The sequence below is a fragment of the Artemia franciscana genome, chromosome 10, assembly GCF_032884065.1.
Source record: "Artemia franciscana chromosome 10, ASM3288406v1, whole genome shotgun sequence".
In the NCBI taxonomy this organism is placed as follows: domain Eukaryota; kingdom Metazoa; phylum Arthropoda; class Branchiopoda; order Anostraca; family Artemiidae; genus Artemia; species Artemia franciscana.
In genome coordinates this window covers 14,400,481-14,418,104 of record NC_088872.1, presented here as the reverse complement: position 1 = coordinate 14,418,104, position 17,624 = coordinate 14,400,481, and the positions used below count along the sequence as shown (strand labels likewise).

At 35.3% G+C, this 17,624-nt stretch overlaps 1 protein-coding gene across 4 annotated transcripts in view; it reads right to left on the bottom strand.

Moving 5' to 3' along the window:
* Positions 1 to 8,119: 8,119 nt before the first annotated feature.
* The window catches only part of LOC136031818 (zinc finger homeobox protein 3-like), a 93,197-nt gene continuing 83,692 nt past the window's right edge, over positions 8,120 to 17,624 (bottom strand). For 3 of the 4 annotated variants that reach the window (XM_065711635.1, XM_065711636.1, XM_065711634.1), the window contains exon 5: positions 8,120 to 12,930. In XM_065711635.1, coding sequence (XP_065567707.1) covers positions 12,323 to 12,930 — 608 coding nt within the window. In that variant the 3' untranslated portion in view covers positions 8,120 to 12,322. The remainder of the gene's footprint in view (positions 12,931 to 17,624) is intronic. The other variant, XR_010618589.1, reaches the window with a different exon arrangement.

The window sequence follows — 17,624 nt, the reverse complement described above, 5'->3', positions numbered from 1 at the left end:
ATACCTAATAAGTACTGATAACATACTATTCCTTACGTTCTCACTTTAATAAGTACTGAAAACGTCCTATTCCTTACGTTCTTGCGTACACAGTCATTACTTGAAGCTTTAGAATGAGGGATGACTCATCCGGAGCAATAGCACCTAGAGTAGGGTCATCTGCAAATGCTATCTATTCTTCTCGACTATCAGATGTGAACGCCGACATAGTCTGAGAGTAAAATTTATGATACAATCCACAGGAAAAATTGGTAACTGTGGTGTTAAAAAGTCGGTAGAGATCGTTCACATAGATGAGGAAGAGGTTTGGCCCGAGAAAAGAACCTTGGGGTAGTCCGTCTTTAATTGAAACTTTTTTGTCTCTATCTTGCATGGCGATAGATCTGTCAGTTAGGTATGAAGAGAACCAAGACAATAATTCTCCACGCACACCAAGATGAGAAATTTTACCAATGATGGTCTTGTCTGTAAGGCTGTCAAAAGCTTTCTTTACATCAAGAAGAAAGGCAGCAGGAATAAGATTAGAATCTAAAGATCGTCTTAAAAGCTGAAGGAAAATTGTTAGGCCCCTACAAAAATAAAAAATAACAACTAAGTAACATTTTCCGGGGATTCAGAGTTTTGGTAGGTTTTTGGGATCTTCCGTTTTTGTAGGGAGATAGATTGTAAATTCAGTGGATCTTCAAAAAAATCAGGAGAAATTCAAAATACTAACTCAACCCACTTAAAACTCATCAAACTCAACATCACAAAAGGTGACGTTCAATCAGGCACGTACGCAGGAATTTTTTACGGGGGGGAGGCCAAAACCTTCGAAACAGCAGATATAAAGTAGCACTTTTTTTTAATTTAGTAATGCAAAAAGCACGTATATCAGAAAATACAGATTAACTTTAGTCTGTAGAATTGTAGCGGATGGGGGGAAGAAGACTGAAGCCTCAAAAGTACGTTTTAGGCTCAGGTTATGTTCATAGCGATTTAGAACCAGTGATTAATCTATTGTATCGCACTGAAAGGGAAATTTTAGGGTTAACAGTGCAACATGGGTGCTGCGGGGGGGGGGGGGGGTAGTTCTTCTATTGAAAAAATGTAGATTTTAATGAAAAATGATAGTTTCCAGAATTGATCCATTAAAAGCTGTACTTTATCCTGAAAAGGGGGGGATAAACGCCCTAATATCAAGGATACTTCTATTTTACTGTGGAAAGCAAACTCTCATTACAAAAAAATAACAGTACAATCGCTAATTACTTCAAAGAGGGTAAAAAGTTAAACAGAAAATGGATTAATAATTGGGCAGGGACTTGACCGGATAATTGCATGCTGTAAAATCCTCCAAAATGCTTCATACATGTATCTAGATTCTTAATAAATGTCCTATTTTTGCCAAAAATCCGAAGAAACCATGGGGGAATTAAACATCCGTCTAAGAGAAATTTAAGTTCCTCTTGGCCCAGGGAACGATCACTTAAGCTTTCAAGCCAACCAGACAGCCAAGACCAAACATACCCCCTTCTTTCTTCTATATACACCTATATGAAAGCAAAGGGCGAACTATAAATAAACTGAGGCCCTTTCCCTTGGAGCTGGGGGAGGGTCATATCATCCCTGCTAACAGAGGCGTATCTACAGTATTTTATTGGGGGAGGGACAAGAGGTAGTGCTATTGAATTAGGTGCTATTTAAGCGGTAGTGAAGAAAAGTAACTATTTTACAAAACGCAACTTGATGAATTTGAAACACTACGCAACACATTATAAACTATAAAAACATATTAAACAATCATAAATATAAGTATTAGTGCCTGGCTTTTACTAAAATTGTCAGCATCCAGATGCTGCAGACGACAGTAGTATAGCGTAAACAGACGACAGTAGTATAGCGTAAACAAGATTTCGGGTGGGCGAAGGTGAATGTCGTATATCCTTGGTTTTTTCACCAGATTCACCCTTCCCTCCTCTTCCCTCATCCCCACGCCCAGAACAGGATGCTAAATCAAACAGTTCATGGTAAAAAACTGTAAGTAAGGAGCGACCCGGTTCAATATTAACCGAGACTCTAAAAAATGGAATTTGATACAAATAGATCAAAAGAATACATCAAAAGAATCGGATTTTTATGCTAATTTTAAATATTTGAGTTTTATCAAGTTTATTCCTACCCAAAGTTACGAGCCTTAGAAAATTTGCTATATTTTCGAAAAAATGGGAAACAACCCGTTAAAAGTCATAGAACGTTAATGAAAATCACATCATCAGATTGAGCATATCAGAGAACCCTGCTGTAGAGGTTTCAACCTCCTATCTACAAAAAAGTGGATTTTCTTATGTTTTGCACGAAGAAACATCAAGGATGTGTGTTTATTTGTTTTTTTTTTGTGTTTTTTTCCCGGGGGTGATCGTATTGACCCAGTGGTCCTAGAACGGAAACTAAAAGCTCTAGTCACCTTTTTAAGTGACCAAAAAATTGGAGGGCAACTAGGCCCCCCACGCTAATTTTTTTCCAAAGTCACCAGATCAGAATATTGCTAATGCCATTTTCTTCAACATAGTCAAAAAATCCAATCACTATCTCTTTGAGGACGACTTAATCCCCCATAGTCCCCGGGGAAAGGCTGCAAGTTATGAACTTTGCCCTTTGTTTACATAAACTTTTGGTTATTGGGAAGTATACAGACATTTTCAGAGGGTATTTTTTGGGTGGGGGAGGGGGTTGCGTCGGAGGAATTTTTCATGGGGGAACAGAATTTCCATGAAGGGGGCGCTGGGTTTCCCAGCATTATTTAAAAAAAATCAGAAATGAGATTAAAAAAACAAGTTTTTTCAACTGAAAGTAAGGAGCAACATTAAAACTTATAACGAACCGGAACTATTACGTATATAAGGGGGTTCGCTCCCTCGTCAACATCTCGCTCTTTACGCTAAAGTATTTTTAGTAGTTTCAAAAGAGTTATTTATTCTAATTAAACGGCTATTGGGATTAAGGGGACATTCTAAAAGAATTGGAACAAAATTCGAACTGTAGCGTAAAGAGCGAGGTATTGACGTAGGGGAAAACCCTCTCATATTACGTTGACGGAGTTTCTTCCCCTCGTCAGTACTTCGCTCTTTACGCTAAAGTTAGAATTTTGTTAAATAATGGCCGATATATACAGTACTTTGTGTTATTTTCCGGCCAATCTTAGCAATTTAATATTATCTTAAGCAGCTTCTTAACTTTGATTTTTATGTGATAATAAACCAAAGACATTGTATGTTTTTGGCTTGTGGTTGTTATTAAATAAAAAAAAAACAAGTTTTTCCCAACTGAAAGTAAGGAACAAAATTAAAACAAAACGAACAGAAATTATTACGTATATGAAGTGGTTGCCTTCTTCTCAGTACCTCACTCTTTACGCTAATGTTTGACTTTTTGTTCTAATTATTTAAGAATGACTGCTGACACACAAGGACCGTTTAATTAGAATAATAAGCTTTTTTTACAAATTCATACACATTTTAGCGTAAAGAGCGAGATACTGAGGAGGGGCCAAATCCCTCATATACGTAATAACAACTAAAAGAAAAATCTAAGAAAATCGCAGTTCCAGCAGTTTGCGGTAACGAACTGTAAGTACGGAGCGACCCGGCTCAATAGTAACCGAAACTCTAAAAAACTTTTTTTCTCAAAAATGGCTTACCAATATACCAATAGATACATTCATATTATATGCCTTTTATGCTGATTGCAAATATATAAATTTCATTAAGTTTAGTCCTACCCATCAAATGTTACGAGCCTGAGAGCCCTAAAGGTTACGAACCTGCTGTATGGGTTTCAAGCTCCTATCTGCAAAAATGGGGAATTTTGTATTTTTTTGCCATAAGAAAGATCACGGATGTGTGTTTATTTGTTGTTTTTTTTTGTTTCTTTGTTTGTATTCCCCAGGGGTGATCGTATCAATCCAGTGGTCCTAGAATATCAGAAGGCTCAATCGAACGGAAATTAAAAGTTCTAGTGCCTTTTTAAGTGACCAAAAAGTTGAAGGTAACTAGGCTACCTCCCCCGCTACTTTTTTCCCAAAGTCGTCCGATTAAAATTTTGCGATAGTCATTTCGTTCATCATAGTTGAAATGCCCAATAACCATGACCCTCGGTATAACATGTACTCCCCCCTACACAGCCCCAGGAGAAACTTCTTTAAGTTATGAAATTTGCCCACTGTTTATGCATAGTATTTGTTATTGGGATGCATGAATACATTTTTGGTGGGGGAGAGGCAAATTTTCTGCTAGGGGTTTTGCCACGGGGGAATATTCCATGGGGAGGGAAGTTTCCTGGGAGTGAACTTTTCAGAAGAAAATATAAACTGCAGGAATTTGCCAGAATTCTCATACAAAATTCTTTTTATATGTCTTACTTTCTCTTTTCTGTCTCAATTTTACGCCCGAAGTGGTTAAGAGTAATTGTCCGGGGTAAATTTTCACCGGAATTGAATTATCAAGAGGATATTTCCATGGTGAGGAGGTTTCTCCGTGGAGGTGGGGTCTGATTTCCTAGCATTATTTAAAAACGATTATAAGATAAATAAAAAACAAGTTCTTTTTCTACTGAAAGTAAGGAGGGACATTAAAACTTAAAACGAACTGAAATAGAATGGATTGGTACCGCTTATGCGTCCGCACAAAATTTCTAAATTGTGAGAAAAAATACATGTTTGTTTAAATTCAATCCGCAACAGACACTTCGTACAACATGCTGATACAGAGATAAATGTCACACAAGTAGTGCTGGCGCTGTGTGAAATGCGACTAATTTCAGTCATAATTCTCAGCATATTTTATAATTTTTTTTTTTTATTTTGAGCTGGTTAAAAGAAATATTTAGAAAAGAGAAAATAGCAAGAAGTCAGTATGGTATTAAACACAGAGATAGTTCTACATTTATGGGTTAGTACATGAATCCGAAATGTAAGGAGTAGGACGCTATCAGTGCTTATTAGGAATTTCAATGACAAATAATAGAATCGGAGTTTCAATTGAATACTGGAAACAGAAATTAAAACAATTAAATGATAAGTGGAGCGGATCCCTCTTTACCAAATTCCATGACCATATTACAACCGATTTAAAGTATCTAGTTATAGTCCGACTGCCGTTATAAAAAGTAATAAGTCTTATTTTATTTTTCAACGATTTCTTTTTCATTCGGGAAATTATATTCACTGTATGTCTACCTTCTTATTCTTCAATGATTCTATTTCCGTCATATTTGTAGATGTAGAGGGTATATTGATTTCCACTTTTGGAAGTTTTAAAACAAGAGAAGCTAATCTTGAACTGACAGATCTTAGGACCTAAAACCACCTTAAATAACACGGGAAAAATTAGGCCCACATTTTTACTTGTTGAAAAGGTTTCAAAGACAGTATACTTGGGAAAATATTAATGTGGAACATATTATGAACTGTAATGAACCCTAATTTTCTCATTTTCGTTATGCTAAAAACCAGCATGAGTTAATTTCTAAAATATGTGCTTAAAGTAAAGAGCAAATTTGACACTTAAAAAGAACTTTCAACCAGTTTTAATGCTATTTAAAAAGTTATAGTTTTTTTTAAATTATTGGGGACAGCTCCCCCCCCCCTTGCCTCCCCTTAACGATGCCACTTTCTGCTAAAATTATGAATAACAATTTAATTAGTTTCAATTTCTTAAAAGATTGTATTATAACATGGCACTGAATCATAGACAAAACTTTCCGCATTAGAGCGAATAAATTATAGACGTAAAAACAGAATCCGGCGCGCCACATGAAACATTGTATTCAACGTCTATAATTTATTCAAACTAAAGCAACAATGCGTGTCTAGATGCACTTTTTTTTCTTTTTTTTTTCACATGATGCATTGTACGTTGTTGGAGACAGATGCCACCCTTCACAATTTTCGATTTTTCTCTTACTATTAAAATTGGTTAACTGATACTACCGTATTAAATTTTTACTTCTTATTGTTGGGGGAGGGGTTGAGGTTCCTTTAAACTTCGGTTTTAGTTTTTAAGTTTGGCTTATTTGCTTCTGCTTTTCATTCACGAAATATATTTCATTTTACGCATTTATTTCTTAAAATCTTTTTTTAGTTTTTCCCTTTTACGGGGGAGGGATAACTTTTCAAGGGTGGCTTTTTAGTGTTCTTCGCCAAATCGTTTACATTTTTTCCTTCTTCGCTGATCTCTGATAGATATTTGTTGGTTTTCTTCACAATTTCCGTTCTATTTCGTCATTATGTTGAGCTGGCGTTACATTAAGCTTGGCTTTTAAATTATCATACAAAAACCACTATGCTCTGACACCATAATCCATAAAGGAGTAAACTGACAACCATGTCGGAAGCCAAAGATAGATTTTGCAACTTTTCGTCGAAAGCTTGACAGGGGCTGACTCTTGTTTTACTTTATTCCTAAATCCTTTCAGCTTCTACGGAGGGCCTAACTTGGCTTACACCGTCGTTGTACCTTATACCAAAACGGCTTATGCCACAATTTGCAAAAGCCAAAAGCCAAAAGACAGAGATATAGAGACACGGCACACAACAGTTATCTGCAAGAGGACATTCTCAGAACTGATAAATGTAACTTAACAGCCTTGTAATACTTTGTGCACATCGACATTTTGGGGGTGGTTGGGAGGAGTGGGTGGTAGGGATGAGTGGGTGGTAGTAAGGGAGTAGGGTTGTTGGGAGGTATACATTTTTTTTTGAGGGGATAATGTGAAGGAGCTTGATCTTTTTTTGTGGTATGTTTTTTTCTTTTTTGTTAGTTATTTATTATGCCATTTTTGGTGTGTTTAGAAAATGGTTAAATTTTACTACTGTACGCCAACATAACGTATATTTTTCATCAGTACAGTAGATGCAAAAAGTAAAGAGTTATAATATTGTATATTAATAAAGTAAATATCAAGTAAATAATAATAAAAAAAAAGGTAACTGTATATCGGTATCCGTATATTGGTAAGGTAAACTCTATACTGGTAGCGGTAAACCTGTACAGGTAGCAGGTAACACGCATGTTGCCCACTACGTTAAATAGCTTGTACAGAAGTGGACTAACATATCAGCTGCATCCTCTACAAGAAAGCTTAACAGATTTACTCAGCAAGGAGGCACATCTTGGTCATCTTTTTTTCGTCTTATTAAGCACCATTATCAGGTTTACTCAGAAAGAAGGCACGTCTTGGTGATTTTTTTTTCCATCTTATTAAGCACCATTATACTTTTCTGTCCGCCTAGTACAGGATTTTTTACGAAAAACACAATCAACCTTTAACTACTCTGAGACTAAAAACCGCGTATCATATAAACAAAGTTCAGGAACATATTACAACCGTACTTCAAAACGATTAAGCCCACAACCAAGTAAGTACACGCGAGTTTATTTCAGTGGGGGGGGGGGGATTGTAGAAATTACAAAAAGACTGGTTGGTCACCCAGAAAATATAGGGCAAAATGAAAAATATTTATAATTCGGGAGATTTCCTTTAATATGTGCCTCATACGATAATTGACCCTTGGGAAACGGGATGAGTGATAAGGTAATATGTATAGTACTTCACCAAGACCCTCCAAAGTATGGAGTTTAATTGACAGTTTCTTGAGGTAGTTCAGAATTGAGATCCTATGAAAATTCTTAATTCCAAATGTATGACCTGTGGGGTACGCTAAAGTTGACTAGGAAGAACTCAAGTGCCAACTGTACCAATTGTAGTTGGCACGTCTGGCGCTGTGAAAGTTTTCAGAGAAGAAAAAAAGTTAAGCCCTCTTTTTGAAAGATCTCCCCCTTCAGTAATAAATAAACAGGAAAAAAGGTTCCGTTGTACCCAAAGCCAAATCCACGAGGCAGGTTAGGGGGCTTGAACCCCCTCCCCTGAAATGTTTGTCCGACTTGCAAAAACGTAACAAAAATGAATATAAACAAATTTGTTATGCTTTTTTGAAGTTTTTTGTACCCCTCCCCCACAAAAGAAGATCCCTTTGTACCTCCACCCTCGAGAAAAAACCCTGGATACAGCCCTGAGTGCACCTAATTGGAATTTACCGTGCTTCCTATTCTTGTAAATTAAAACAAATAGGATGTGGATATAATGAAAGAAACATCGTTTAATACTTAAACACGAGATAATATAATATATATGTATATATATATACAAACGCAATAAATTACAGAAATATCACGCTTAAAGCGTTTAAATACAAAACAGCTAAGACCTATAGAAAACAAAAGAAACAGAGAAAAGAACAGTCGCTTCCGAAAAACAAAATAAATAAGCTCAAATCAGCCTAAAAAAGCTAAACAAACAAAAAACACATAATTTTAAAGAAAAAAACTTCTCGATTACTGGAAATACGTAAAATTGGAATTAAGTTTTCTCTAACTAACATTTGAAATCAGTTACTAATCAACATTTGGAAATACATCCTCTAGTACTGCCAATTCCCACGCGTGAGCAACAACTTATGCAAACAAAGAAGGTCAAATAACAATCCAAGCAACTGAAAATTTCATTTGCTACAGATGATTAAAGGGGGAGGCCCTAGTATAGGAACTTCTGTATACCGTGTGAGGTAGGAAAAACAAACACTGAACATAGAGCCTCTCCTATAAATATCACTCTGAAACGTATGTTTAGCCCCACAACTAATATATTCTCAGGATTTCATGCATCGTTCTTGTGAATTTTTATTCAAAAATTGAACTGCCCTTCCCCTATAGTTCTGTGTCACGAAACTATGTGATCGCGCTACTTGTGCTATTCTGAAAGTCTTGAAGTTTATCAGATCGGTCAACCAACCCTCCCCGATTAAAATATTCTAAGAAACTTTTAGTGTATTCCTCTTCCTCTATGTATTTTGGTTTAGCACAAAAACAAAAACTATTAGACTAAAATAATTAAGGGAAAAAAAAGTTAGAAAATCCCCTATTCAGATAAAACAATCGAAATTTTAGAATAGTTAAATTTAGTTAAGTCTTTTCTTCTCCTTGGTAAACTTCAGTTCATTTTTTTATGTCTTCTAGAGCGAAACGCCTGCCCTTTTCGTCATTTTAAAAACGCTGCCCTAAGTCTCTTTTTTTTTGTTTTAGCTAACTCAGGTTTATTAATCTTCAAAACTTATATTAAATGCAGGCACATACGGAATTTTTTTTCAGGAGGGAGGATAAGAATTTTTTTTTAACAATTTGAAGAAAAATCGCCCATGCATTCAGACAATGTCAGGATTTCAAGAGAGACCCCGTCCCCGAGATCCCCCTAGGGGGGGGGATCTTGGAATTAAATACTGAAGTGATTATCGCCTTGAAACTTTTTCCATCAGTGAGATTATATTAGTTGTGGTACAGCGGTCATATTGAATCCCAGACCTGGAAGCCTTTAATATGAAATATCACATTCAATCAAATAATTTTTGATTGTAAATAATTAGAAAAAAACTAACTAAATCCTCTTCACGTAAAAAGTAAGGTCCTGCACTGTATTAGTATGAAAAGAAGAAAATACGAAAAGACCGGCTTGCTCACCAATAAGAATAAGAAGAAAAAAAGGAGGAAGAAAGACTTCAACCACAAGTTTAAGTCTAATAGATAACGATTTTTCAAAAAGAAGAAAAAGACAAAAAAAGAAGAAGGAAAAGAAGGAATAAGGAATAGTGGGAAAGAAGACAAATAAGAAAGTAAAGAGGGATTTCATCACCGACTTTAAATAAAGATCTTTTAAAACCCAATATTAAACCTCTAATATTCCAAGCTATTAGATATGCGATGTAAAAAGAATGAATAACCATATTATCAAATAACTGCAGAAAGGACATAAGGAGACGGTATCTCCAGTTTAAAAATTTCAGTGAAAATGGCTATTAGCAAAAATTTTTAATAATTCCCCCTGGAAAGAGGTTATGGTGTTTAGAAATATAAGAAGCTACTTATCTAAGTCAGGTAAATATGGAAGTGAGGCCAAAAGTTATACCATGATGTGAAATAGTATATTTGCATTATTAGAATCAGAGTTCTGCAGTTGCTAAAAATAATCCAGTTTTAACGTCTATTTTAGTCATCTGCCTTAGAATCCAAATTTTGAAACCGACCTATTTCAAATATGACTCCATAATCCAGAAACTTCAGAAGCTTCTATAATTTTAACAAGGTTATGAGTTCCGAATGCCAGCCTATTAATGTTGAAAACCAACCACAACTTCATCAATGTTGAGAGCTTATGCTTCAACTTCATGGTGAAACTATCGAGCTTTGGTTAAAACATCTTTATCATAGAGTACTCAGTGGCAAAAATTAGAACGGGGTGGGGAGTGGGCTTTGATCCCCTCTCCAAGATCCCCCCTAGGCTTTAAAATTGGCTTCTTTTCGTATTTTCACCAGAAAAAGAAAAATAGTCCCCTCTCCAGAATTTTGCAAATAAATTTTTACCCCTCTCCCTAATTTTCATGCATTAGAAAAAAGAAGAAGAAATGGCTACCTTGTGATCACCGTGACACTACAAGCACATCATTCAAAACTCAGATTTACGAAATAACAGCACTAAATACAGAGAAAGTTAATCCAAGACGGAGCTTTAGAACTTTTACTGTTTCACATCATTATTACAACTGACTTACAGTCTTTTTTGGCGGCTTCTTGAAAATTAGGGGTTCAACCCTCAAATCAAGTCCCTCATTAGGATATAATCTTTCGATAACTAATTAAAAAAGAAAAAAGAAGATGATCACTTTAAAATTACTATGCAACTATTGTTTGATTAGTAAGCTGACTATAATTAGAATTATATAAATAATTTGTGCATATTAGAATAACACTAAATGAGGAACAGTTTAATACAATATACACAATGACAGATTTTACTGATCCATTTATTACTATAAATTATTTTAGAATATATTTTTAGTAGTTTCCTGAAAATCAGCTCCTCCCACAAATTGAGTCCTTCAAGATACAATCTTTTGACAACCGAATATAATTCTGACTGAATAAAAAAAGAAAAAGGAAAACAGATGAGCATCACCTTCCAATTACTAAAAACTGCTGATGTTTGATTAGCAAGCCATCTAAAATTAAAATTTGCGAAAAATCCGTGTATATTAGAACAGCACTAAATATGGAGCAAGTTAATGCAAGATACAGTATATATGTCTACTGTACAAAAAGGCGTATAATAGGAACATGAGTTTCCATTGAGAAGATCTCAACGTTGCTTCCATAAACACACTTTTTTTTTATCAAAACACACAACACACAAAATATTATTCAATTCAGATCTTACAGTTATACAAGACAATCAAGAAAACGAATATATAAACATATTAAGAAGACATATTGCTTCATTTCAATAGCTGGGAAAAGACTGCTCCGCGATGCTCCACTCAGAAAGGGAGTTGGTAAACTCACCGTGATTCATCGGAAAAAATAATAATTTAAATTCGTGCTTAGGGTTAAACATAAAAACCAAACCCTCTCTTACAAGGGCAGTCAGGATGTAGAACTCCTTCCGAACCCATGGCCAACCGGGATTTTAGTTAAGGGAAGACCAAAAGGCCTAGTTGTTTTCTTGGAGATACATTTGTTTTCAAAACACATAGATTTGTTTTACTGCATTTTGAAATTATGATTTAGCTTGATTTCACAAATTCCAGAAAATCCGTCGATTTTGGACGAGCCAATAATTTTCTGCCATGAAAAAAGAAACACTAGCGTTGATGGTTCGGACCCCTACCTCCATGTGACGGGAAAAATGGCTGCTCCCCAGGATTCATCATGATGAGATTTGGAGCAAAGCTAGCAAGTTTACCCCCTGTCTGAGTGGCTGTTAAATCAGTGGAATTAAACGCTTTCAAAGGGCATAGCCTATTGCCCAGCTAAATGGTTTCAAATTGAGTTAAATCAACTTATATGATCAGTGGTTAAATTACGCCAATTTCGCTATATTTAAATAACTCAAAAACTAACGGCTTTACAGTCAACAGCCATTTGTACGATGATTTATTGTAAATACTAAAAAAAGAATCAAGTCTTTGTTAGAAAAAAGCATGTTACCACTATACAAAAGGCATAAGGGCCACACATAGGAACGATTGTTAATATGTAAGAGCGGAGCAAAGATAGTAGGAAGCAAGACGAACAAAAAGGGCGAGGAATGATATACTCTAGCCTAGAATCAGATGGGGACTATTTCGATAAAACTGATTGTTTCACAAAGATTATCATTGAAATATTAATTCAGCACAGGAACCTTACAAACCTATCACTAATTAGGAACCATGAAGGGAATGGGACAAATAACTCGATCACGAGCACGGGCCGTACGTAGTCGTACTACGAGCAATCACCTCACTTTTTTCTCGATGTGCTACATTTGCATTTGAGTCTGTCGCTCCAGTGTGTACAGACGTGGCTTCAGCTAGTGCAGCGAGCTGCTTAACAACATCTTCCATTTCTGTACTGAGTCCAGGCGATTGACGCGTCCCACTAAATATTCCGGCAAAGGATTTATCACTGGAAATATGTTTTTCTAAACGTATATGTTCTTGTACCTCTTGGAATGTGTTTAAGCGTTCTATGCACACCTGGCACTCGAATTGGAGTAAACTTAGTTTCACTATACTACCCACAGGACCTTCTTGTATGCAATTACCGTCCTGATGCTTATTGACCGCCATCTCTGATGGGAATACCAACTGACAGTTTTTACACAAGCACCCCGCATCAGATAGCATCAACCGAAATTTTTGTGATTCTTCAGGCAAGTGTTCAGCTAAGGTTGCTAATGTGCTGCCATCTACAGTCAGCTTGGCCTCTGATAAACCGGGTTCGGACAATTTTGACGCAACTTGCGCAAGAGCTGCTGGGCTTCGTTGAAGATGGGCAAGGGCACCACCAGGACCTAAGTTGTTCCCTAGAAAAGAAAATCATTCTTTTTTTATCTAGTAGGAAATAATCCATATAAACTTAAAAATTCATTTTCAACTAAGATTTGTCGTTATTTGTTCCGTTACATTATGTTTTGAGCTTGAAATTATACTATGCTGAACTTAGCATAGTCAAAATAGCAATGTCAAAATACAAACTGTTCTAGAGTTTGCAAACGATATTTTCGACAATCAGAATGTAAATGATTTTTTCCTAAAAGAAAATATGATTCTCAAATAGTGTTTTTTTGGCATAGTAGAATCATAAACACAGGATAAAACATTAGATGTAAAAACATAAAAAAAAGAAAAAAAAATATCGAAAACGGTCCTGCGAGCTCCATTCTTTTAAAACAGAAATGAGATAAGACCTATTTTAGGAAGATGATTTAAAAAAAGAAAAGAAACGATAGATACTCAATTTCGGTTTGTTTGTTAATAATTTTAAACCGTTCTCAAGGTACCAAAGACAGTGCGAATAAAATCAAGTTGACTGATAGGAAAGTGAAAACTTCCAAACTCTACATGTCTTAGGTAGGTAGGTAGGTAGGTAATTTTATTCAAAAACAATACAATAAATTTTCATTCATCAGCTAAAAAAAAGGCCACAATGGCCTGTAAGCATAGCTGACATCAAATACGATCCATTTCTTTTAAAAATTTCACTTATCATTAAAAAATAAATAAATAAGATAAATAAACTACAATAAAAAAGAAAACAAAACACAAAAAAAGAAAACAAAACAAAAAAATTGATGATCATTTTAACAAAATGGGGGGGGGGGAGATACCCTTCTCTCAGTCTAAAATACTCAACATTACTAATTGTTCAGAAGATGTGCCTTGAGGCGACGTTTCAGCCAAGGCAGACTTTCTGATTCCTTAACTTGCTGTGGGAATGGATTCCAGACGGACGGTCCCATGTATCTGATGACATGAGCCTTAATGAACATCTCTACGCATCTCAATTTTTTAATGAAAAAGAGCTAATTTGCAGTTATGTAGTTTCTGGTACCAGGGTGACAAATTCAAAAAAAGAAGAAATGTGGGTGAAATATCCACAGAAAATAAGCTTCAGACAAGTAACACTAAATAGTTTAAGAAAATGTAGCTTCCCCTTGAAGTTGTCTTTGGGAATAAACAGATTGTTAAAGTTTGAATTTTTACAGACGAAGAGCGTTGTCAAACTGAAATTATTAGTTTTGCTTATTTATTTTCATGGTTCAACGTGGCAGCAAAGACAAAGATGTTGTACTACCCAAAAAAACCTCAAAATTTTGAAGGAAAAATTACAAAATTGCGGTTTCAATATGGATAAACCTAAGATGTGCAAAAAAGTTCTTATTTGGACGTCTTTAGCGCTTAAGGTATGATGTTTAATTGGTCCTTTAATTAAATAAAAAAAAAAATCTGCAATATATTTTTCTTCTATAAATTCTACTAGCCCATGACCCTTTTTCTTAGTTTTTGTTATTGTTATTCCTTCACATTCAATGCTGGCTATTGACAAATCATGTTAATTCCGCGCTAAATCTGACTTTCACCGCAAAAAAACAAACCATGGGTTGTATATAAACAGCATTCCTGATTTACATTATAAAAGCTTTTTTACTCAATTTTTCGCCCTTATTCTAAGGGTGAAATAACCGCAATATGATGCTCTCTATAATGTTCCACTGGCATTAGACTCATTCTTTAGTTTTCCTTATTACTTTACCTTTGAATCTAATACCAACTGTTGGCAAGTCTTGTTAATTCCGTGTTAAATCTGACTTTCGCCGCAAAAAACTGAACCTTGCTCAGTATAGCATAAAAAGCATCCTTGATTTGAACTGTAACAAGTTTTTTTTTTCTCTTAACAGGGTTGTTGATTGTAGAGGCGGAACGATGGCAATATATTTTTCTTGTAAGTTCCACTGGCTTTAAGGACGCTCTAGACGGGCAATCATTTTGATCAAAAGTTTCCGTCAATCCATTAACGTGTTCTTTAACCAGCCTTCAATCAACCCTTCAATCTTGACCAAAGCTAATCTAAAGGAGGCCCTAAACGATCAATCATTTTGATCAAAATCTTCCGTCAATCGATTGACTCAAGCATGATTGAACCTGTTTGACGTTTGAGTCAAGCGTTCGCGGTGGTTGATAGAAAGTTTGAATGTTTCAATCATTTTGACCGAAAGCAGTGTGTTAGATTAGCTTTGATCGGTATTGAAGGGTTGATTGAAGCACAAGTCAGTCGATTGACGGAAATTTATGATCAAAATGATTGATTGAGTCATTCATACTTTCTATCAATCATCGTCAACGCTTGACTCAAGCGTCAAACAGGTTCCTAGACGGTCAATCATGCTTGAGTCAATCGATTGACAGAAGCTTTTGATCAAAATGATTGACCGCCTAGAGCCTCCTTTAGACTTATTCTTTAGTTCTTCCTATTATTTTTCCTTCGAAATGAATGGAAACTACATGAAAAACATGTTAATTTTATTAAAAACCTCCTTGCTTTAAAGGGTAAATAGTTTTTTTCCTCAATAGGGTTCTTGGTTGTAGAGATAAAATAAGCAAAACCATTTTTTCTCAATTCTGCTAGATCCATTCTCTTAGTTCTTCCTATTATTCCTTTGTTTATATGCATTTTTGTTACCCTTTTACGAGTCGAGCACACATTTCTTGGGGGTGGGGGGTTGTGTTCAAACCAAATACCCCCCTGGATATGGCCTTGTGTACACTATACCAAAAACTTCCTTAATTTTGACAGTAACAAGCTTCTTTTTTCCCAATAGGGGGCTATTGACAATTCTTTAGAGAACCAAAATTTTCCCAGAAGAGAGAACAATTGACACAATATATGTTTCCAGCGTTAATAATCCCGGGACTAAATGAGGGAGGAGGTCAATCAAGATTGCATAGTCATTAGCAAACGTCTCGAATAAACATCCGCAGCATCATTTTTCAAAAAAGAAAAGAAATACATCATCTGCTGAGAACCATTGTTTAATTGCGTTTATTAAGGAAATAATCAACTGGATATTCTCTTGCTTTAGGGGTCAACAAAACTAAAGAAGGGGGTCTCCTCTTTCAATCTTTTCATAATTATAGGCATCATAAAATTATGGCTGGTTTATTTCCTGCTTAAAGCTACTGTTAATCTTCTTAGGGTTGTTAAAAGCCTGTAGGCTTATTTCAAAGCAAAAACAAACAACCACAGCTTCGAGAAGTTAGCTTCATTGTGATATTCTTTTACAGTGACAAGAACGTTTTAATATTTCTGAAATGGGCCCTTCTTCTTTATTTTTAAATAAAAAATTTAGCAAGGAAAGGAATATTTACAAGTCGATCAATTGTCATAAACTACCATCTATATTTTTGTCAGATTCCAGGCCTAAAAATAGCCATTGTAGATCAACAGTATTGCGAATAATTTACTCAACTACAACAATAATTAGTTCCCACAAAAAAGTCACTCAAACATGGAAAACAAACTCACAAGTCTCGGCAACACGAACATTTGTGTTGAATTTTTAGTCCCCCTAGTGTTTGAAGTCCGCGTGTCGATATTATTACAAATATGCTTCGTAACATAACTTTTAGTTCCCACTTAAAAAGTCTCTAAGACATGGGAATAAACTCGCAGGCCTCGGCAAGAAGAAAACTCCTGTTGTATTTTTAGGCTTGTTAGTGTTTTGAAATCTGCAAGTCGAAGTTATCACAAATAATTCAGCTTCGTACTATAGCTTTTAGTTCCCACTTTAAAAGTATATGAAACATTTAAGACAAAATTTGCATTTATGTTCACACTATTTATGTTTTTGAAGCACATTATTTCAGAGATAAATTGATACCAATATTTGGGCGTAAGTTGACATATTGTCTCGTTTTAGCAAAAAAAAAAAAAAAAAAAAAAAAAAAAACCTTAAGATGTATTCGAACATTAGTGTTGTGTTAACACACAACAGCATTGCTAGGCAGGACAGTTAATTGCAAATGGGACATTTCTGTGGGAGCCAAATACAATGCTAAACGTCTAACACGTACGTTTTCACGATTATATTTGCGATTACGATTATATCACGAATATATAATTGAAAGGCTATTCATAGATATGGTACTTGTTAATTATTCAGAACATACTCGATAATTTTGATCTGAACGTAAAATCTAAAAAAAACCGGTTTCAGAGCCACAAAAACAAGTGACGGATGACAGAATGCATTGGACTTAGATAATCTGGGCTATGGATTTGCACATTAGCGGGGTGGGGGTAAAGTATAGCGGGTCTGCATGCAAAATGTGTTAGCTACAATTATTCTGTATGTTATGAAGTAAGAATTGTTTTCTAACTTCACGCTGTCCAAATACTTTACCCCCACTCCCACCCATAATGTGCAAATATACAGCCCAAATTATATAAGTCCAATATATTGTGTCAAAGTAAATAAATCTTGTGGCTATGGAATATGAAGCCGGTTTTTACAGATCTACAGATCAAAGTTATTGAGTGTGTTCTGAATAATTAACAAATACCATAGACATTATCCAGTCGCTGTGATTTGGACATTAAAAATGGCCCAAGGTAGACGAGAAGATCGAAGTTTGTTTTAGGGAGGGGCACGACTTCGAAAAAAACGCATAAAGACTTTTAAAGGAAAAATAAGAAACTAGAAAAAAATTAAAATCTGAA